We start from the raw sequence: 22225 nt of genomic DNA, 5'->3' as shown, positions 1-22225 counted from the left end.
GAGTAACCCCTGAGCAACGCCGGTGTGGCCCAAAAACCAAACCAAACCAAACCAAACCAAACCAAACCAAACCAAACAAAAAAAGTTGTCGTATACGCCGGAAAATACGGTATGTTGGTTTTGGGGTCACATCCCGTGATGCTCAGGAATTACTCATGGCTCTAGCCCCAGAAATTACTCCTGGTAGGCTCGGGACCATATGGGATGCCAGGGATTGAACCCAGGTGGATCGTGTACAAGGCAACTGCCCTCCCCACTGTGCTGTCTCTTAGCTCCGTGAGCAATATTCTTTCTGACATTATCATGTGCTAGCTCAGGATTGTCTTAGACAAGAGAATGTTTCTGCCCGGAATTGTGGGAGCTGACTGTGGGAAAAGAGGTGTGGCTGGAAAAGAAGGTGAGATGAGGAGAGATCCCCGAGGGCAGAGCCAGGAGTAACCCCTGAACACCTCTGTGTGTGCCCCTAAGCAAACAAACAAAAATAAACTAGCAAAAAATCAGCCCCAGGGGGCCAGAGAGTTTCAACTGGAGTAAGAAACACGTCGTGCCTCTGAGCACAGAGGCAGGAGTCAGCTCTGAGCACCACCAAGTGTGGTTCCCAATCAAAGAAAAAAATTAGCCCCTTGTCTTTGTATTCCTGGGTAAGCCCTTTGTTCTGACTTGTTGCTTGTTTGAATTCATTCATTCATTCTCTCATTTATTCATTCACTCATTTGCAGTTGATCTGGGATTTCCTCCCATATTAGCTGTCAGGACAGAAATGAAAAGACTTTGAAAGTTCTGAAGTGCTTCACTTATAAGAACCACCTTTTCAGGGGCCAGAGTGATGACAGTACAATGGATAGTGCACTTGCCTTGCACATAGCCAGCTCAGGTTCGATTCTTGACATCCCAGATTTCACCAGGAGTGATGCCTGAGCACAGAGCCAAGGGTAAGCCCTGAGCACCTCTAAGTGTGGCCTCTAAACAAAGAACCATCTTTCCAACCTATTGGTCACTCCATACAGAAAGTGGTGCTTAGGGATTACTCTGGCTCTGAGCTCAAAAATCGCTCCTAGCAGGCATGGGGGACCATATGGATGCCGGGATTCGAATCACCACCACCATCCATCCTGGATCTGCTGTGTGCAGGGCAAACGACCTACTGCTGTGATCTCTGCTCTTGGGGCCCCAGAGAGAATTTATTTTCTCTTTTTATTCCCTAGTTCAGAGAAGACAAGACACTTGTTTGAGGGTACACAGCAAACCTGGGCAGGGCTAGAAACCAGAGGACACATAAATTAGGACATTCCCTTTCCTTAGCAAGTACTTTAGCCCTCCTTCATTTCTACCCCCCAAGTAAGGGCTGGGGAAGGCACCAGCCAAAGCTGATTCGCTTGGATAAAGAAAAAAAAAAAAGTCGCGTTTTGTTGATCGCAGCAGAAAAGACTCCACGTTCAATCTAATTACAGCTGCTCACAGTCGATCGATCCTGCTCCGCGCTGTTTACTGCCAGCGGCTTTGTCCACCTCTATCCCCTGCACCCCCAGGGCCTGGCCCGGAGCCCTTTCTGGGGGGTGCTGGAGGCTGTAAGCTCAAAGTGCATCCTGAATCCCATCACCCCCATGCACCCCACACCACAGGCAGGTTCTGGGGTTGCTGCAGCCCCAGAAAGGGGGAGACAGAAGTGGGTGTGCATTTCCCCTAGCTAGTGCAGGCTGGGCTGGGCAAGGGGAGTTTGCAGGAGCCCCAGACTCAGCAACTGCAGCAAATTCACACTTGGATGAGCTCACTGGGGTCTCCACAGACCCCCACCGAGCAGTGAGCAGTGACCTGCTTCCAGGAACAGCAGCTTCCATCCTCTCTTCCATCACCTCCTCCTCTACTTCCATTACTTCCTCCACTCCTACTTCCACTTCCTCCCCCTTCCAGCATCCTCATCTTGACTCACATCTTCATGACCCCACCCTGGACCTCTCATCACCTCCCCTGGGAAATGGCTCGAACCCCATGTTAGCACTGAACTTTAAGAGCTCCTTGGTGCAGGCTGGGACTCCCTTCATCCCATTCCTCATCCAGGGATGGGACGTCTTCAGCACCAGCATCTCAGCTCAGAGCAACCAAGGGTTCCCTTCCTCTTCCTCCCCTCCTTCTCCTCTCCTCACCCCTCCCTTGTTCTTCATTTCCTCCTTTCTCCTTCCTCCTATTCCCTTCTTTTTCCTCCTGAGAGGCCTCATGCCTAGGATCGAGCCCTGAACTCTTGTGTACCAGCCCGAGGGACCATCTCCCCACCTGCCATCTTAGAATATTCCTGTGGATCTAGGGAAGTCCAGGGATAGGGAGGAGCTGGCACTGACTTCTGGGGACTTCCTGGAGGAGGTCAAAGTTGATCTAGAAGAGATGTTAGGTCAAATTTGAGACCCACATTCAGGCCCCCACCATTGCTACCAAACTAACCCCATCTCTGCAAGTCAAACACTCACGGGCAGTTCTCATAGTAGCCAGCAGAGGACAGCCTCGCCCTCCCGGGGCCAGATTCAGGGTGCTGGTAGCTTAAAGGGAAACAAAATCCAGGATAAGGGGGAACCTCACTTTACAGCTACTCCTGGGATATGCCCCCCAACACCTCCTTTCCTGCATCCTGTCTTTCCAGAAAGCCATTGGGATCAACTGATGAAGCCACCCCAGGAGATGGGAACCCCCTAGTCCTCCTTGCTAGACCCTTTAATGTTGTGGAACTGGAATGAGGTTCTGAGCTCCCAAGTGGGGTGCAGAAACTATCTCTGGGAGGACCTGAGCATTAAACCCCACTTGCTGGGAGGTGAAGAAGCTTCTGAAAGATTTCTTTTGGGGGTCACACCCAGCGGTGCTAAGGGTTACTCCTGGTTCTGTGCTCAGAAATCGCTCCTGACAGGCATAGGAGTCCATATGGGATGCTGGGATTCAAACCACCATTCGTTCCGGATTGGCTGCGTGCAAGGCAAACGCCCTACTGTTGTGCTATCTCTCCAGCCCATTCTGAAGGATTTTGATGCCACTCCCAAAATCTTACACATCCATCAAGGCCCCAACACCATGACCCTTCCTCCAAAAAGTGCTCCTCTCCTTCCAGGAGAGTCTCAATTCCCTTCTCTGGAACCTGGACTCAGATCCTGTGGGCCTGAGATTTCTCTGTCCTGCAGGGTTGGTTGGATAGTGGGTCTGGGAGGGGACCCAGCTCTAGGTCAGACCAAGTCTATAGAATCAGGCAAAATAGTGGGGCTCAGAATAGTCAGGACCTGGGCCCGGAGAGATAGCACAGCGGCGTTTGCCTTGCAAGCAGCCGATCCAGAACCTAAGGTGGTTGGTTCTAATCCCGGTGTCCCATATGGTCCCCCGTGCCTGCCAGGAGCTATTTCTGAGCAGACAGCCAGGAATAACCCCTGAGCACCGCCGGGTGTGGCCCAAAAACAAAAAACAAACAAAAAAAAAAGAATAGTCAGGACCGGGGCCAAAGAGATAGCATGGAAGTAGAGCATTTGTCTTGCATGCAGAAGGATGGAGGTTTGAATCCTGGCATACCATATGATCCCCCGAGCCTGCCAGGAGTGATTTCTGAGTTTAGAGCCAGGAGTAACCCCTGAGCGCTGCTGAATGTGACCCCAAATTAAAAAAAAACAACAAAACACAGAATAGGCAGGACAGACACATTCCTGGGTTCAGTTCTAGATCTAGCTCTTAGCTTCTTTCTCCTATCTCCTTCCCTCTACTCCCCCCCACCCACCTAGCCTCCCACTTCCTCCTCCTCTGTCCTCCCCTGGGACTGTGGGGTCAGGCTTTTCCTCCAGTATACCTAGATCTCCCACTGGTCACCTGTGGGAACAAGTCCATCTGTAGGGTCCCATTCCTGGCCTGAGCAGAATGACCATCAGTGGCCCATCTGTCCCCTCTCACTGGGTGGGGGAACCCAGGGATCTGTACAAGGGCTTGGCCAGGCAGCGGGCAGGTATGCAAGACAGAAGGGCTGCAGAGTGTACCCCATGCCAGGACCCCTGTAGTGGAAGCAAGAACCAGCCCATAGGGGGCTAGGCCAGGTGGTTTAGGACATGGCGAGAGGCTGAAGGGCGGTGTGAGGTGACCAGAGAAATAGTGGGTGATGTCCCTGCTGAGCCTGAGTGTTTGTGGTATGTACCTGAGTCCCTGCAAGAGCTCCCACAAATTCAGACACATATACAGACTCTGGCACCTTGCACTCACTCGTGTACACACACACACACACACACACACACACACACACACACACACACACAGTTCCTGGCCTGTGGGGAGATAGAATCTGAATTTTTTGGAGTTGAGTAGCCACACCCCACAGTGATGGGGCTGACTCCTGGATCTGGGCTCAGGAATCACTCCATGTTTGGGGCCCTCTGGAGTGCCAGGGATCATATCGAGATTGGCTGTATAGAAGGCAATTGCCCCTCCCTGCTAAGAAAACTTGAGCAGGGGCCTGAGAGATAGCAAAGTGGAGTTTGCCTTGCAAGCAGCAGATCCAGGACCTAAGGTGGTTGGTTCAAATCCCAGCATCCCATATGGTCCCCCGTGCCTGCCAGGAGCTATTTCTGAGCAGATAGCCAGGAGTGACCCATGAGCACCGGCTGGGTGTGGCCCAAAAAACAAAACAAAAAAGAAAACTTGAGCATATACTGGGTAGAGTGACACTCTGTGTCACAAGTGGAGGTGCGTGTCACCCTATGCTTGAGCTGTTGGACCTGTGAAATGGGCTTTGAAAGAATATTCAAGTGAGGGACCCTATAGTCAGCCCCCACCAGCTGCACTTGCATCCATCCATCCATCCACCCCCAACCCCCATGCAGCCATGAATCCAACTATCCACCCATGTATCTATCCACTCATCCATTCACCCATATATCCACCCACCCATCTGTAAAATAAAAATCTAGGAGTTGTGGGACCGGAACGGTGGTGCTAGAGGTAAGGCATCTGCTTTGCAAGCACTAGGCTAGGATTAACTGCAGTTTGATCCCCTGGCGTCCCATATGGTCCCCCAAGCCAGGAGCGATTTCTGAGTGCATAGCCAAGAGTAACCCCTGAGCGTCACCGGGTGTAACCCAAAAAACAAACAAAAAAAAAATCTATGAGTTGTGAGATCACTCCAGGCACCGTAGTTCTTTATTTTTTAAAATTTTTTGTTTGTTTTTTTTTGTTTTTGTTTTGTTTTGTTTGGGTCACACCCTGCATTGCTCATGGGTTCCTCCTGGCTCTACACTCATAAATCGCTCCTGGCAGGCTCGGGAGATCATATGGAATGCCAGGATTCAAACCACTGTCCTTCTGAATGTAAGGCAAATGCCCTACCTCCATGCTATCTCTCCGGCCCCCAGGCACCATATTTTTTCTTTTTCTTTTCTTTTTTTTTTTTGGTTTTTGGGTCACACCTGGCAGTGCTCAGGGGTTACTCCTGGCTGTCTGCTCAGAAATCGCTCCTGGCAGGCACGGGGGACCATATGGGACGCCGGGATTTGAACCACGGACCTTCTGCATGAAAGTCAAACGCCTTACCTCCATGCTATCTCTCCAGCCCCATCTTTTCTTTTCTTTTTTTTTTTTTTCGGGTCACACCAGTTTGATGCTCAGGGGTTACTCCTGGCTAAGCGCTCAGAAATTGCTCCTGGCTTGAGGGGACCATATGGGACGCCAGGGGATCAAACCGTGGTCCTACCTTGGCTAGCGCTTGCAAGGCTTACCTCTAGTGCCACCTTGCCGGCCACTCTTTTTTTCTTCTTTTTGTTTTTGGGTCACACCTGGCAGTGCTTAGGGGTTACTCCTGTCTCTACGCTCAGAAATCACCCCCAGCAGGGTCGGGGGACCATATAGGATGCCTGGATTTGACCCACCGTCCTTTTGCATGCAAGGCAAATGCCTTACCTCCATGCTATCTCTCTGGCCCCAGACACTGTATTTCTTTTTTTTTTTTTTTTTTTTTTTGGTTTTTGGTTTTTGGGCCACACCTGGCAGTGCTCAGGGGTTACTCCTGGCTGTCTGCTCAGAAATAGCTCCTGGCAGGCACGGGGGACCATATGGGACACCGGGATTCGAACGAACCACCTTTGGTCCTGGATCGGCTGCTTGCAAGGCAAACGCCACTGTGCTATTTCTCCAGGCCCAAGACACTGTATTTTGTGTGTGTGTGTGTGTGTGTGTGTGTGTGTGTTTTGGGTCACACCCGGCAGTGCTCAGGGGTTATTCCTGGCTCCATGCTCAGAAATTGCTCCTGGCAGGCACGGGGGACCATATGGGATGCCGGGATTTGAACGGATGACCTTCTGCATGAAAGGCAAATGCCTTACCTCCATGCTATCTCTCCGGCCCCAAGACACTGTATTTCTAAACCTCATGCAGTCGGGTCTGAAGAAGCAGGGTAACGAGGAAGAAAAATCACCCAAGTTAGACAGAAAAGGATGATCATGGCATCCATGGCCTTTTTCCTCATGCTCTCTGCCTATGCCAAAAAGCCAGAACTCTTTCTTTACTAGAATAAATTCCCAATTCCAGGAGGGAGAAGATTGAGTAATCCAGGTGGGTTTTTATATACCAAAAGAAAGATTTGCAGAAAAGAGAAAGACTGGGAACAACTTCACTTCATTTGGGGTTGTTAGCTGGATGTCATCTTACATCCATCCACCCATTCACTATCCATCCTTCCACTCACCCATCCATTCATCATTCCACCCATCCATTCATCCATTCACCCATTCACCTATCCACTCACCCATACATCCATTGTTCCACCCATCCATCCACTCACCCATCCACCCACCCATACATACATTCATCCATCTACCCATTCATCCATCCACATATCCATTCACCCATCCATCTACTCACCTATCCATCCATCATTTCACTGGTCCATTCATCCTTCCACCCATCTATCATTCCACCCATCCATTCATCCACCTATCCTTTCACCCATTCATCCACCTATCCACTCACCCATCCATCCACTTACTCATTGATTCATCCATCCATCCATCCACCCTCCTATCCATCTACCTATCCACTCACCATCCATCCATCCATCCATCCACTCATCCATCCATCCACCTATCCACTCACCATCCATCCATCCATCCATCCATCCACTCATCCATCCATCCACTTGTCCACTGTTCTACCCACCCATCCATCCACCATTCTACCCATCCATTTATTCATCCATCCATCTATTTATCCATTGTTCCACCCATCCATCCATCCATCCATCCATCCATCCATCCATCTATCCATCCACCCATTCAGCTATCCTTCCATCTATCCACTTACCCATTCATTCATCCACCCAGCCTCCTTCCCACCCACCCATCCATCTATCTATTGTTCTGGCCATCCATTCATCCATCTATCCATCCACCAAGCCACTCACCATCCATCCATCCACCAAGCTACTCACCATCCATCCATCCACTCATCCATCTATACATCCATTTATCCATTGTTCCATCCATCCATCATTCTACCCATCCATTCATCCACCCACCCACCCACCCATCCATCCATCCATTTATCCATTGTTCCACTCATCCATTCATCCATCCACCCATCCATCTATCCATCCACCTATCCACTTACCCATTTATTCATCCACCCACCCACCCACCCATCCATCCATCCATTTACCCATTGTTCTACCCATCCATTCATCCACCCACCCATCCATCTATCCATTGTTCCACCCATCCATTCATCTATCCATCTACCAAGCCACTCACCATCCATCCATCCATCCACTCATCCATTCATCCATCCATCCATTTATCCATGGTTCCACCCATCCATTCATTTATCCATCCATCCACCCATTCAACCACCCACCCACTAATGTATCCACCCATCCATCCATTCACACACCATTTATCTATCCATCATCCTACCATATTGTCATTCATCTGCTCACCCACTTACCATAACCCCCCATTCTTTCTCCAATCTATCCACTCACTCACCCACCCACCTAGCCATGTACCCACCGAGCACACACTCATCACACCCTATGTCTGCACGTGAGGTTTTGCTGGGTTCAGCTGTGTGAGATGAGACAGAACCAAGACACAGGGTCACCGTGGTCCATGATATTGTGTGTTCCTTCACCACAGGGACTACATTACTGAGTGCTGTGCCCATGGTTGAATATGTCACTGTGTGGACACCCCTTAGTGGTGGAGACCCCCATGTCTGTGGCACAGTACCTTGTATTGAGTTCATGTTATTGCAGGAAGCAACTATTATTTCTCTACCTAGAGCTTTGTGGGGTCTCTACTGGGGGAAAGAGAACTGGCGGGGGGGGGGGCACAGGGGAGAAGCTATAAACTCAGCTGGGCTATAATTGGAGCTCAGGACATCCAAGTAAGAGAAAAACCAGGGGAAGGAGCTTTCTGGAAAAAGGGGCAAGAAGCTGAGGCTGGAAAGGTGTTTGACTTGCATACAGTTGAACTGGGTTTCATCCCCAGCATCCCACAGGGTCCCCTGAGCCTACCAGAAAAGATTCCTAAAAGTAGAGCCAAGAGTAACTCTTAAGGGCCTGGAGAGATAGCACAGTGGCATTTGCCTTGCAAGCAGCCGATCCAGGACCAAAGGTGGTTGGTTCGAATCCCGGTGTCCCATATGGTCCCTGTGCCTGCCAGGAGCTATTTCTGAGCAGACAGCCAGGAGTAGCACCTGAGCACTGCCAGGTGTGGCCCAAAAACCAAAACCAAAAAAAAAAGAGTAACTCTTGAGCACTGCCAGGTGTGGCCCCCAAACAAATCAAAATCAAAGGTTCAAGGGTGACTGCCCCATGGGAAAAATAGGATTTTGTGGACCCCCATATCGTATCCAAGGTTGAACACAACCTGGCTCTTGCCCTCTGCCCCAACAACAATGGAGATGATCCTAAGGTCATCCCTTTGGGGGCCTGCCCCACTAGTGGGCATTGGGTAAAGATGTGGGGGGCTGGAGTTGGTGGCCCCACCCATTCCCTCCTATCTACCCACCCACCAGCTCTAAGCACTTGCTTTCCTGCTGGGACAATTCAGTAGGGAACTTGGTCTTGATTGGTGACTGGTTTCCTTGGTGACAGACCCGCCCCAGCCACCAGCTGCCCACCCTCCTCGCAGTTGTGGGGGAAAACATTGAGGTGCCCTGAGCCTCTTCCCCTAGGACAGAGGAGCCCTGAGAACTGCCTTGGTACTTGAGTCACAAAGAAGGGGGCCCAGAATTTGGGGTACAAAATTAGGCAGGAACTTTTAGGCCCCTCATCTTTGTTTTGTTTGGGGGCCACGCCTGGCAGTGCTCAGGGTGGATTCCTGGCTCTGTGCTCAGGGGTCACTCCTGGTAGGGCTAGGGAGGACCCTAAGGGAAACCAGAGATCAAAACCAGTTTGGTTTTTGGGCCACACCCGGCGGTGCTCAGGGGTTACTCCTGGCTATCTGCTCAGAAATAGCTCCTGGCAGGCACGGGGGACCATATGGGACACCGGGATTCAAACCAACCACCTTTGGTGCTGGATCGGCTGCTTGCAAGGCAAACGCCGCTGTGCTCTCTCTGGGCCCTCAAAACCAGTTTGGTTGTGTTCAAGGCCAGTGTCTTTCTCTCTGCTCCCGGAAAATGTTGCTAAAATATTGGGGGATTTTGTTTTGTCTTTTGGTACCTTTCATTTTTTTAGGGGCCACATCCAGCAGTAGGCCTCTCTGCTGCCTCTGCCCCCCCACCAGCCCCCAGCCCCCTGTGGGCTCCCAGCCAGGCAGGAACCCGCCTCCCGATTCCACGTATCCTAATGGGATTTTAATAACCGCATTTTCAAATTAGTTCTGAGCCTTTCAAAGACTTATCAGGGAAATGTGCTTCCCGAGGGCCTCTGGGCCTGCCCCTCCCTGGGGCTCCATCTGGAGGTTCCCCGGAGGGGGGAGGGGTTGTCATGGGCTATTCCCTAACTGGGATCTGCAGCCCTAAAAACTGCCCCCCCCCCATTCAGCAGCTTTTGGCCTGACTCAGAGCTTTTAATTTTGAGAGCCAAAAGGGGCCAGAGTGCCAGAGTGACAGGACAGCAGGCAGGGAGATTGCTTTGCATGCAAAGAACTGGGGTTAAATCCCAGACACCCCATAGAATCCCCTGAGCCCCACCAGGAGTGATGCCAGAGCACAGAGCCAGGAGTCAGCCTTGAGCACCACCGGATTTGTTCTAAATACCAAAACCAAATGAGTGAATCAAAGAACAGAATGGAAAGGTCGGAAGTCACTGCAGCTGGCAACCCGGAGATGGATTTGAGAAAAATGACCGAAAGCGGGATAAGGAAGCAGCTCGATAAGGGGGCGCTTCAGTGACCCGAATTTAATCCCCAGATACACTCATACGCACACGCAAACACTCTGGGTCCTCGGCTCTGCCTCTGAGCACAGCTGGAGTTGGGGGGTGGGGTTTGACCACACGTACCATCCAACAGCCTCACGTTTCCTGAGCTTCAAAGTGCCTCACCAGGAAGGATTGGGGTGAGGGGGTTGAGGTATTGGCACCCTGCTGATCCTCACACCACATCTAGCTTCCAGCAACACCACAGTGACCCCCAAGAACTTCCAGGTGTGTCCTCTACCCCTGAAATAACACAATGAAAAGGCTTAGGACAGACTAGACTAGGAGGAAGTGGGGGGGGACACTCTTCTAATGTGGAGTGTTGTCTGCCGTCCCTTAAGGGGAGGTTATCCCTCTTTTCTCCTTCCTTCCTTCCTTCCTTCCTTCCTTCCTTCCTTCCTTCCTTCCTTCCTTCCTTCCTTCCTTCCTTCCTTCCTTCCTTCCTTCCTCCTTCCTTCCGTCCTTCCTCCCTCCCTCCCGTTCTTCCGTCCTTCCTTCCTCCCTCTTTCCCTCCCTCCCTCCCTCCCTCCCTCCCTCCCTTCCTCCCTCTTAGGGGTTATTTCTGCCTCTACACTCAGTAATTATTTCTGGAGACTATATGGGGGTGCCATGGATTAAACCTGGGTTGGGTTTGTGAAAGGTAAGCGCCCTCCCAGCTATACTATCTCTCTGACCTCCCTCCCTCTCTCCCTCGCTCCCTTTCTTCCTTCCTCCCTCCCTCTTCAGTACTCTAAATGGTATTGGGGATTGAATAGGAGTAAGTGGCCAGCAGTTCCCCACTGTGTGGCTCCCTTTAAGGAGATAAGAACTTGCCCTTGGTTTGGGGTGAAGTTCTCTGTCTCCAAAAGAACTGGAGATGAAGTTTGGGTCTAGAGAGGAAACTAGGAAGCTTCTAGTTCTGTTTCAGTTTGGAACCTGGCCAAGGTGTCAATTTGGAAAGAGTTTTGGGGTCACACCTAGGCTTTGGGATCAGTTCTGGCTATGGATTCCCAGTGGGGCTCAGGTGGGAGGACATGATTGGGCGTCAGGGACCCAGCAAGATCAGACTCAAACAAGGCAAGTGCTTTTGACGCTCTCTGGGCTCTAAAAAAATATTTAAAACTTTACATTAATTAATTAATTAATTAATTAATTTGAGGCTTTTGGGCCACTCCAGCTATGCTCAGGGCTGACTTCTGGCTCTGCACTAAGGGATCACTCCTGGTGGGTTTGGGGGACCTTATGGAATGCTGGGGATAAAACTCAGATCCATTGTGTACAAGGCAAGCACTGCTCTGTTGTACTATAGCTTTGGCCCAGTTTGTATTTCTGTTTTAGTTTTAGGTTTTTTTTTTTTTGGTTTTTGGGTCACACCCGGCAGTGCTCAGGGGTTACTCCTGGCTGTCTGCTCAGAAATACCTCCTGGCAGGCATGGGGGGGGGTGGGGGTAGGGTGGGGGGGGCACGACCATATGGGACACCGGGATTCGAACCAACCACCTTTGGTCCTGGATCAGCTGCTTGCTAGGCAAACGCTGCTGTGCTATCTCTCCGGGCCCCTAGTCTTAGTTTTTGGACTACAGCCAAGGATGCACAGGGGTTATTCCTGTCTCTATGCTATGAAATTACTCCTGGCTGGTGCTGGAGAGATAGCACAGGGGGTAGGGCATATACCTTGCACGTGGCCGATCCCGGTTTGATCTAGAACATTCTATATGGTCTCCAGGAATAACTGCCAGGAATAACTTCCTTTTTAGGTTTCTGGGCCACACCTGGTGATGCTTAGGGGTTACTCCTGGCTATGTGCTCAGAAATAGCTCCTGGCTTGGGGAACCATATGGGACACCTGGGGATTGAACCGCTGTCCATTCTAGGTCAGCACATGCAAGGCAAATGCCGTACCACTGCGCTATGGCACCAGCCCCAATGCCAGGAATAACTTCTGAGCACAGGCCAGAAGTAACTCCTGAACGCCTCCGCCGAGTGTGCCCCCCCCCCGAAAAAAAGGAAAGAAATCACTCCTGGTAGGCTCTGGGACCATAGGAGATACCAGGGATAGACCACAGGTTGGTTGCTTGCAAGGCAAATGCCTTCCCTGCTGTGCAATTGCTCTAGCCACCCACTTTCTCTTTGTTTTAAAAGGGAGAGAATAGGGTGAAGGGAACAGCATCCACCTCCAGGTTACTAGTTCCTCCCTGTGCTGGAGACCTTAAACCCATCCTCAGGAGCTGCCTCTCTTAACCTCCCCTTCCCCTTCCCCAATGTGCTTTCAATGCACACCCCAAGCCTCTTCTCCCCGACATTCATTCATTCACCGAATGAAGCCCCAAGACGGAGGATTCTCAGATTCTCAGTGTGGACTGCACCCCAGTATTAGGTGCGGGTCAGCTACCTGCGCTCCAATCGGAGTAGCAAACCAAACTGAACTGGCTTCTTTGGGGTTTGGTAACAAGACTCTGGTCTGACTGACCTCAGGAGCGCCTTGGAGCAACAGGGTGGCAGTGGGGAAACTGAGACATTGTCCTTTCCACTTTCACTCTCCACGCAGGCTTGCTCCAGAGCACTTGGAAATCCAGTGTCCCCGCATATTCTGGCTCCCCGTACCCTATCAGCTCCTCTTCCCGAGGTCTGGGGGCGGGTCTAGACTAGCATATGAATGACCCCCAGGCTGCGTCTGAAAAAGTCTTGGAGTTAGAGAAGAAATCCCGCCCCCCCCCTTTTTTTTTTTTTTGTTTTTGGGCCACACCCGGCAGTGCTCAGGGGTTACTCCTGGCTATCTGCTCAGAAATAGCTCCTGGCAGGCACGGGGGACCATATGGGACACCGGGATTCGAACCAACCACCTTTGGTCCTGGATCGGCTGCTTGCAGGGCAAACGCCGCTGTGCTATCTCTCCGGGCCCGCCCCCCTTTTCCTATCCCCTGACACCCAGACACCTCCAATTGGCAGGCGGTGTCAGGAGCTGAACCCTGGGGGAAATGGTCCCAGGCCCTAGGGAAAGTTTCCATGTGTGTGCGCATGGGGCTGCACCTGCTTTTCAGAGTGAGTTCGTCCACACTGGCGTGTCTGCGTGTCCACACGCGCATCCTTGAACACGTCCACACCTGCCTCATTGTGCGTGTCCACATTCGCTTCTCCGTGTGTTTTCACATGTGCATCCTTTTTTTTTTTTTTTTTTTTGTGGTTTTTGGGTCACACCCGGCAGTACTCAGGGGTTTTTCCTGGCTCCGTGCTCAGAAATTGCTCCTGGCATGCACAGGGGACCATATGGGACGCCGGGATTCGAACCGATGACCTTCTGCATGAAAGGTAAATGCCTTACCTCCATGCTATCTCTCCGGCCCCATCATGTGCATCCTTGAGCCCTTCCACGCTTGCGTCTCTGCATTCTGAGTGGTGTGGCGCATTCGCACTGGTGGACCCGTTTGGCAGCCACAAGCATTCTTGAGCGAGTGTACACGGCTTTTCGGAACCGTCCATCCTGGGTCTTCGAGACCGCACTCGAGTGAGCTTGTCCAATATCCAATATGCGTGTCTGTTCTGCAGCCTGAGAGTGTCCATACCCGTATGTGCACATCCTATGAGTCTTTTTTTTTTTTTTTTGTGGTTTTTGGGTCACACCCGGCAGTGCTCAGGGGTTACTCCTGGCTCCATGCTCAGAAATTGCTCCTGGCAGGCACAGGGGACCATATGGGACGCTGGGATTCGAACCGATGACCTCTTGCATGAAAGGCAAACGCTTTACCTCCATGCTATCTCTCCAGCCCCTATGAGTCTTTTTGTGTTGGTACACGAGTGCGCGTATCCGTTCTTATGCGCGCATCTGTCTTGGAGTCTATGCGTGTCTGTGTGCGTGTCCAGTCTAAGGACACATGTCCCCGCCAGATTGCTTGTCTCTGTCCCTATCCCTGTCTGCTGTAGGACACTGCTCCATCCCATCATACTTCAGTAGGTTGAGGGACTCCCGGGTCCCACAACTGCCCACAAAGGGGGACCCCACTGACTGAAGGGGAGTTCCTTGTCCTAACTCCCCTGCAGGCGAGTCTGAGGTGGCTGTGGGGAAACTGAGACCCAGTGGCTGTCGTCCCAGGCTCTGCCTCTCCCTTCCCTCACCAGCCAGGCCTGCCTTATTGATCAAGGTGCATATTTAATTCCAAGCTTGATTTAAAAAGAGAAAAGGCAAGAAAAATGAAGCAATCTAGAGCAGCAGAGAAGGAGCCCTAAGAAGTGCCTGTAGTTGGTGGGGAGCTGGAGGCAGTCATGGGGTGTGGGCGTCTGGGCACCAGGGAGGAAGAGGGGAGAAAGTGAGGAGGGAGAAAGGAGCGGAATGAGGGGAGGAGAGGAGGAGAAAGGGGGGGAGAGGAGGAAGGTGAGGAGGAGCTGGAGGAAGAGGAGAGGGAGGGAGGAAAGAGGGAAGAGTTGCAATGAGTTGTTCAGACTCTGGATGGTCCTAAAGGGGCTGCTAAGAGGAGAGACAGAGGTTGGAGGCTCCAGGGCTGAGGGATAAAGGCTGAGGGGGAAGGAACTGGAGAGACAGAGTGGGGAGGCTTGATGAAGAAGCAAAGGGAAATGTAGGGGTGAGGACCCCCCCAGGCTGCCTCTGGAGGGGCTTGGCAAGTCCTTGTCTCACTGCATGGAGGAATGATGGGGCCTGGGACATCATCCCCAAGTGGCAGGTTCAGATGGCCCTCCCTAAGGATCTCTGGTGACCCCTCAAGGAATCCTCAAGATTCTGCCTCCCCAGAGAGCCCCCCAAAGGGACTCTGGACATACACCTGTGAGGCCAGGCTGTTTGACCTGTGCCTCTTTCCTTTGCTCCTGCTAGCCCACTTGCCTGCCCCTGCCAGGCTTTGTCTCCTGGGGGTGCTGCAGCTCTTCTGCCATTCTTCACATCTGGGGACCAGGGTCCACCTCACAGAGGGGTGGAAGTATAGGGGAGAGAGAGGAGTGTCTTGGACTCAGTTCTAGGATCCTAAACTGGGTACCAGCAAGTCAGAGTGGAGAGGCTTAATGGGTGAGCTCAGGCCCTTCAGGTAGTGCCCCAGTTCCCATCCTCAGCAGCGCAGGGTCCCCCTGAGCAACCCAAGAAGCAGCTCTGAAAGCTGAGTCAGGAGTAGTCTCTGAGCATGGTCATAAATAGCCCAAACACACCTCAAAAAATATAAGGGGTTGGTGAGATGAAACGGCAGGGAGGGTGCTTCCTTTACATACCCCATCACATCCCTACTGAGTGTGGCCCCCAAACAAAACAATCCCCCCTCAAGAAAACCCCACAATCTCTTGGAATCTCATTTGAATCCTTTCACTCCTGGGGTGCACCATGCTGGGGAGTGGATTTAGGCATATTTTCCCCACCACCCCTGAACTTATGGGGTAGAAAGGGGGGTGTAGAATTCTGTTCATTTCTCAGATGAGGAAACTGGGGCACATCCCCGGCACACAGGGATCATTGGTGGAGCCCTAGGTTTAGAGTCAGAGAGTTTGCGGCCCTTTGCAATGGAAGGTGAAGGTTTTAGGCTTTCTGTTTGACTTGGCTTTGCCTGCTTTGAAGCCATATGTGGTGGTGCTCAGGACTTACCCCAGATTGTTCTGTGCTTAGGAATCATTCCTAGTGGAGTTTAGAGGACCCTATGGGGTGCTGAGGATTGATTCTGGGTCAGCTGTATGCAAGGCTAGAGCTCTCTCTGTCTGCTGTACTTCCACTCTGCTAGGTCCCTGGAAGGTAAAATTTCGACAGCAAAGATGGGGAGACCTGTGGGGTTCTCTCCAATGGGAGCCATTAGATTGGCTTTTGCCAGTTTGAGAACCTTCAACCTTGAACCCTTTTCCCCCAGATTTCTGTCTAGAATGGTGGTCTGGGGGGCAGGGAAGTGGGGTGCAGGTCAGGCCTGCCCTAGCCTGTGGGTGCTGGTGGGTTTTTCTCCTTTCCCTTCTCATCCACCCCATATCCACTCTAACCACGCCTGCCTCATGCTTCCTGCCTCAGTTTTCCCCAAATTGGCCTCCACCACTTCTTCTCCAGGATTCTGCACATGGTAGGTTGCGTGCGCGAGCGTGTGTGTGTGTGTGTGTGTGTGTGTGTGTGTGTGTGTGTGTACACACGCGCGCAGTACAACCCTCCTTTGATCCATTTTTCTCTGATATTTTCTTTTATACATTTTTTTTTCTGATCAGTTACCAAAAAATAAAATACTTTTCTCTCCCGAGTTGCAATTTTAACAATATTTGAAGCCGGCCAAAGCTGTAGCTATCGACCTGGCGTCGGTGATGAATCGGAGACGGTAATTCGAATTCATCGACCGCCCCCAGCCCCACCGGAGCAGCCGCCCCTCCCCCAGGCCCTCTCCCGTAATTACTGTTGGAGATGGCCCAGGGGAGGGCTAGCTCTGGGTGGCGGGGAACCACAGGCCCCTCGGTGGAGTGAGAACCTCCGGGTAGCGGGTTGAGGAGGGGTAGTTGGGCTACAGGACCAACCTGGGGGGTTCCCAAAATCTTAGCTTATCAGAACCCTGCTTGTGCACACATTTCACAGACCGGTAAACTGAGGCACGAGACCCAGACAGGCCTGAAGCACATGGGTGGGGAGTCTTGAGGTTGCCTAGCTGGATTTTTCTGGTTGCTTCTGAAAAAAAGAAAAGGGAATCACCCCTTTCTCAGGGAGCTGGTGGTGGAGCTGAGAAGTGGAGAGTCTTGGCAGGCTCACACTTTTTCGCTGTTTTGGGGGGGGCTTTCTTGGGCTTTTGTGCTTCTGTTTCTTCCCTTTTATTGCTACTCGCTCCATCTCTAGGTCTTGTTAGCTTGCTTGTTTGGTTAATTGATTTTGTTTTGGGGACCACACCTAGTGGCTTAGGACTGATTTCTGGCTCTGCACTCAGGGATCACTCCTGGCCTTGCTAAGGAGATCCTTTGGGGTACTAAGGATTGAACCCAGATGGGCCACGTGCACGGCAAATGCTTCCCCCCCTACCCCGCTGTCCCATCTTTCGGGCTCCACCTCTGTGTCTTTTTTTCTGCCAGGACCCAAGTGCCAGGAGGGTGAACCTCGCAGCCTACGCACAGTCCAGGGACACCCAGAGGGTGATCAGGCCGAGCCCAGAGCCCAGAGATGGTTGACAGGGGAGGAAAAAAGGCAACGCCACCATCCCTGACGTTGAGGTGTGGAGGGGACGAACTGGTCCACAGAGGTGCTTGGGGAGCCCGGGGATTCGCGTGCGGTGGTGGCGGGGGACGCGCCCTGCCGCCTCCCCTAACTGTGGCGATTTTCCGCCACTTAAAGTCTTTTCATTTGCGCAGCGACCGGAACTAAAGGCCTCTTGGCCGCCCGGCGCCTAATTAGCACGTAGCCCCTCGGCGGGTCCCAGACCGGCCTGGCGTGCTCCGGAGCTGCCGGCAACTGCGGGACGTGTGGCTGAGCAGCCGGGTTCTGGAAGGCCCCAATCGGGGTCACCAGAGGGGCCAGAGGAGGGGGGGGCAGTCTATATTCTCCAGACCTGCAAGCACGACAGGATCCTGCACTCATTCCCCACACCCTCTGCAGCCCCGAAGCAGACATTTAGTGCACTGTAGGTTAGGGAACCAAGAAGCCTCAGTTTCTCCTGTAACTACAGAAGGAGCAGTGGAAGGGAAGCCTAAACAGGGACTCCTTCTTTGGGTTGGGGCTTTCTCGCAGAGCCTGTGTGATTCTGGGGTGGTCTGAAGCCCCCAAGTATATGATTTCATACACAGCTCCATGAAGGAACAACGGGCAAGAAATAAGGAGGATGTTCTTAGGGGTACAGCTGTGTTGGACATAATATCCCCCCAAATGTGTGTGCTAAGGAGGAAGTAGGGTGGTCTGTTTGGTGACAGCAGAGTCATTCGATGTCCTCCTACAATGAAGCCTCTCACCACCCTCAGAACCCCGCCTTTGCTAGAGTACTTCAAAGGGGGGTGACCTGCCTCTCCCTTGTGTCCTCCCAGTGCCCGAGAGTCAGAGCCCTGTAGGGGCATGGCCTAGTCTGACCCCCAGCCCCCCCACTTTGATTACATATGTCGGGTGTGGTGAGCAAGACAGAGGGAACCCCACCACCCCCAAAACTACCCATCTCCTCGTCGCCATTTCTAATCTAACAATGACACCCGAACACGCATGGACTTTGTCACCAAGCCCATGGAAGGGGCAAGAATGTGTCTCCCCAGGACCCAAATGTAAGCGTCCCAGACACTCAGTGAGACGCCTGGTGCTGTACAAGGGGGAAACTGAGGCCCACCTAGGGGCACGGACTGGTGCAACTCACCTGGCAGGGGGAGGGAGAAAGTCAGGGTCCCTCTACATCCCCCCCACCCTGCGAGGCTGCCTGGGTTAGAGGTTCCAGTACCCCCTCCCCTAGCCTCCCTCCTCTGGCCACTTTGCGCCCCAACCCCCTCCAGCTTCGCGGGCCCCAGTGTGCAGAGAAGCGATCGATTGGGCGCTCGCTCCAAGCGGCTATTGTCCCCGCAGCAGCAGGGGGAGAGAGAGAGAGAGAGAGAGAGAGAGAGAGAGAGAGAGAGAGAGAGAGAGAGATATAGAGAGAGAGAGAGAGAGTGTTGAGAGAGAGAGAGAGAGAGAGAGAGAGAGAGAGAGAGAGAGAGAGAGAGAGAGAGAGAGGCACCCTCTACCCAAACCAAGTCCGGGACACGGGTGGGGCATTCTCCTGCGCTCCTACTGCACCCAGGAGAAAGGGACCTGCTCGTGGGGGGGGGGGAGGCATGGAAAACCTAATGGAGGGACGCATGTCTCTGGGACCTGGTGGCTGGAGTGGGCTGTAAGAGACAGAAACACAGCGAGAGAGAGAGAGAGAGAGAGAGAGAGAGAGAGAGAGAGAGAGAGAGAGAGAGAGAGAGAGAGAGAGAGAGAGAGAGAGAGAGAGAGAGAAATATGGAGAGAAATAATGATAAGGAGGGGACACTTGACCCCCAACAAAGCCTGGAGCTGGAAATACCAGGCACCCATCGGAGAAGGGGAGGCAGCCGCGCCCCCCAGCATCCCGGGGGAGGCCAGAAGCGAAGCCATCGGAGCAGGCAGCCGGCAGGGATGTAAAGGCCTCCAGACCCTGCGGGCGAGGGTCCCCGGGCAGCCCCTCCCCCGCCCGTTCTCGAGTGACCTTTGCCAGCGGCCGGAGGGGGGCGGGGGGCTATCGATCGCGGGGGCCGAGCTACAAAGAAGCGCGCTCTGGGGCAGCGGGGAGCTGAGCGCGCGGTCCCGGCCCCGATCGGTGACCGGTGGCCGCCGCGGCGTGCGGAGCTCGGGGCTCGGCGCTGTCCGCTTCGGCCCTGAGGGAAGTGGGGACCCCAGCGAACGAGTCCGGGGCCAGAGCACCCCTAAAGGCACGGGAGCGCGCGCGCACACACACAATAAGCTAGTGGATAAGTTGTTTGGGGGACAAGACCCAAACCTCTAGGTCCTACCCTAGCGCCCTGATCTTTCCCCCAGGAGTAATTCCTGGTCCCGGCGGGGCTGATTTGGGGTGCGCCGAATCCCTTTCCCGTTTGGACGAGGGTACCCGCAGTCTCCGGGCGCAGTCTCTTCGCTCTGCTGGGCTGAGCGAGCAGACTCGGGCCAAGCGGCCACCTCGGGCCAGGTGGGCGCGCGCTCGCAGCTGGAGAACCGGGGAGCCGGGTCCGCCCCCCAACCCGCCTGGCCCTTGCAGCCCCGCGCTCGCTTCTGCCAATTCCTTCTTCCTTCCTTCCTTCCTTCCTTCCTTCCTTCCTTCCTTCCTTCCTTCCTTCCTTCCTTCCTTCCTTCCTTCCTCTTTCCTTTCCTTCCTTCCTTCCTCTTTCCTTTCCTCCCTTCCTTCCTCCCTCCCTCCCTTCCTTCCTCTTTCCTTTCCTTCCCTTACCTGCGAGACGCAGCGCCGACATGCGCTGGAACTCGGGCTCCTGCAGCCATTTCCACATCCTGCGGAAGGTCTCGCGGCCCGACTTGAGCTTGCTCCAGGGCTTGGGGTTCCGCAGCAGGTCGGACAGGGTCCCCTGCGAGCGGCACAGGATGCGCTGCGCGAAGATGGCCTGCGGGATGCTGTAGCGCTTCAGCTCGGCCGTGATGCGCTGCGCCACCTCCTTGGTGTTGATCTCCTCGGCCGCCGCGCCCGCGCCCGCGCCGGGGCCGCCCCCGCCGGGGCCGCCTCCGCCGCCCCCCGAGTGCGGCCCGTGCGCCCCGGCCGCCGCCAGCCCGCCCAGAGGCGCCAGCAGCCCCGCGGGCCCCCCGCCGCTCGCGCCGCCGCCGCCGCCGCCCCCGCCGCCGCCTCCGGGCAGCCCGCGGGCCAGCGCGTCCTCGGCGCGCCCCAGCAGCGCGGCGTGGGGCTCGAAGGCGGCGGGGGGCAGCAGCTTGTCGCCGGCCAGGTGGCCCGGCGCGCCGTAGGCGGCCAGCGGCGGCGGCGGCGGCGGCGGGGGCTGCGGGGCGCCGTGCAGCGCGGGGGGCAGCGCGTTGGGCAGCGGCGACAGCGGCGAGCCCATGGCCTGCAGCTCCTTGCCGTAGGGCCCGTAGAGGTGGCCCACGGAGGCGAGCGCCGCGCGCTCGTCGCGCATGAGGGTGAAGCTGCCGCTCACGCTGGCCGCCAGGCGCTGCGGCGGGGGCGGCGCGGGCCGCGGGGTGCGGGTGGGCGTGCGGGTGGCCGCCGTGCGCCCCGGCCACCGCCGCGGCCGCCGCGTGCTGGTGGAACTTGTCGGCCACGGCGGCGAGCGGCGGCAGGTGCTGCAGGGGCGTGAGCGTGGTGTAGGTGCCCCCCAGGCCGGGCGCCTCGCAGGCCATGCCCATGGCGGGGTGCAGCGGGCCGGCCAGCTCGCCGCGGAAATCGGCGCCGCCGCCCGCGCCCCCCCGCGCCCCGCGCCCGCCCCGCCGCCGCCCGCCGCCGCCGCCGCGTCCAGCAAGCTGGCCATGCCCGCCACCAGGCCGGGCCGCCCGGGCGCCACCAGGCCGCGGTGTTGCGCCGCCGCGGAGCGCGCGTGGCCCGGGCTCAGCAGCTCGCCCGCCGGCGCGTGGGCCACGCCGTGCAGCCCCCCCAGACTCTCCAAGCTCAGCTCCATGCTCGGCCGCGCGCGCTCAGGGCCGCCGCATGGCCCGCCTGTCCGTCCGTCCGTCCGTGCGTTTGTCCGTCCGTCCGCCCGCCCGCCGGGCCGGTGGCTGGCTTTGCGCGCGCGAGGCTATCGGAGACGCCGCGCGCGGCGGGCACTCGGCTGTGGATGTGGCGCGGGAACCGCAGCCGGCGCCCCGGCCCCGGCCCTGACGTCACTCCCCGCCCACCCGCTCCCCGCGCCCCCCCGCCTCCCGCCGCCCGCTCGCCCGCCCGCCCGCCCGCGCCCCCACGGGGGCCAGCCCGGCCGCACCCGGAGACCGACCGCGCCGGGCGCGGGACACACGCGAGCGCGGCGGGGCGGGGGGGCGTGTCTGCCAGGGCTCTGCTCCCCAGGAATACACACAGCTCCCCCAGCTCTTCTAGCTCAGCTTCAGCCCCCTTTCCTGGGGCGGCTCTGGGGCACAGTACCCTCAGCTGTAACTGGGAGCATCTGATTTCAGGGCGGCACGGTTGGGCACAGGTTTGGAGGAGTCCCTAAGAGCCCTAGTACTTGGGACCAGAGCGATGGGACACACGGCGGGGAGGGCATTTGTCTTGCACTCCACCGACTCGGGTTGGATCTTCGGCATCCCACAGGGTCCCTCGAGTTTGCCAGGAGTGATTCCTGAGTGCAGAGCCAAGAGTAACCGCCTGAACATCACTAGGGGTAGCCCCCCCCCCCACAAAAATAAAATATCTGAAAAGAACCCAATGCCTCTCGAATACAGTTAAGGATGATCCTTCTCTGCTCTCCACCTGGAAATGGGGACTCACTCGGATTCTGTCCCCCTCCAGCTCAAGACACCCCTTAT

The 22225-nt window shown here is 55.0% G+C and overlaps 1 protein-coding gene across 1 annotated transcript in view; it reads right to left on the bottom strand.

The window, feature by feature from the left end:
• Window positions 1–21384, bottom strand: part of ONECUT3 (one cut homeobox 3) — a 28089-nt gene extending 6705 nt beyond the window's left edge. The window contains 3 exon segments of the mRNA XM_049787927.1: window positions 20199–20944; window positions 20946–21219; window positions 21222–21384. Of these exon segments, the coding sequence (XP_049643884.1) occupies window positions 20199–20944; window positions 20946–21219; window positions 21222–21384 (1183 nt within the window).
• Window positions 21385–22225: the final 841 nt, after the last annotated feature.

This window comes from Suncus etruscus, chromosome 15 (genome assembly GCF_024139225.1).
Source record: "Suncus etruscus isolate mSunEtr1 chromosome 15, mSunEtr1.pri.cur, whole genome shotgun sequence".
NCBI classification, from domain to species: Eukaryota; Metazoa; Chordata; class Mammalia; order Eulipotyphla; family Soricidae; genus Suncus; species Suncus etruscus.
This window is presented reverse-complemented; position numbering and strand designations above follow the sequence as displayed.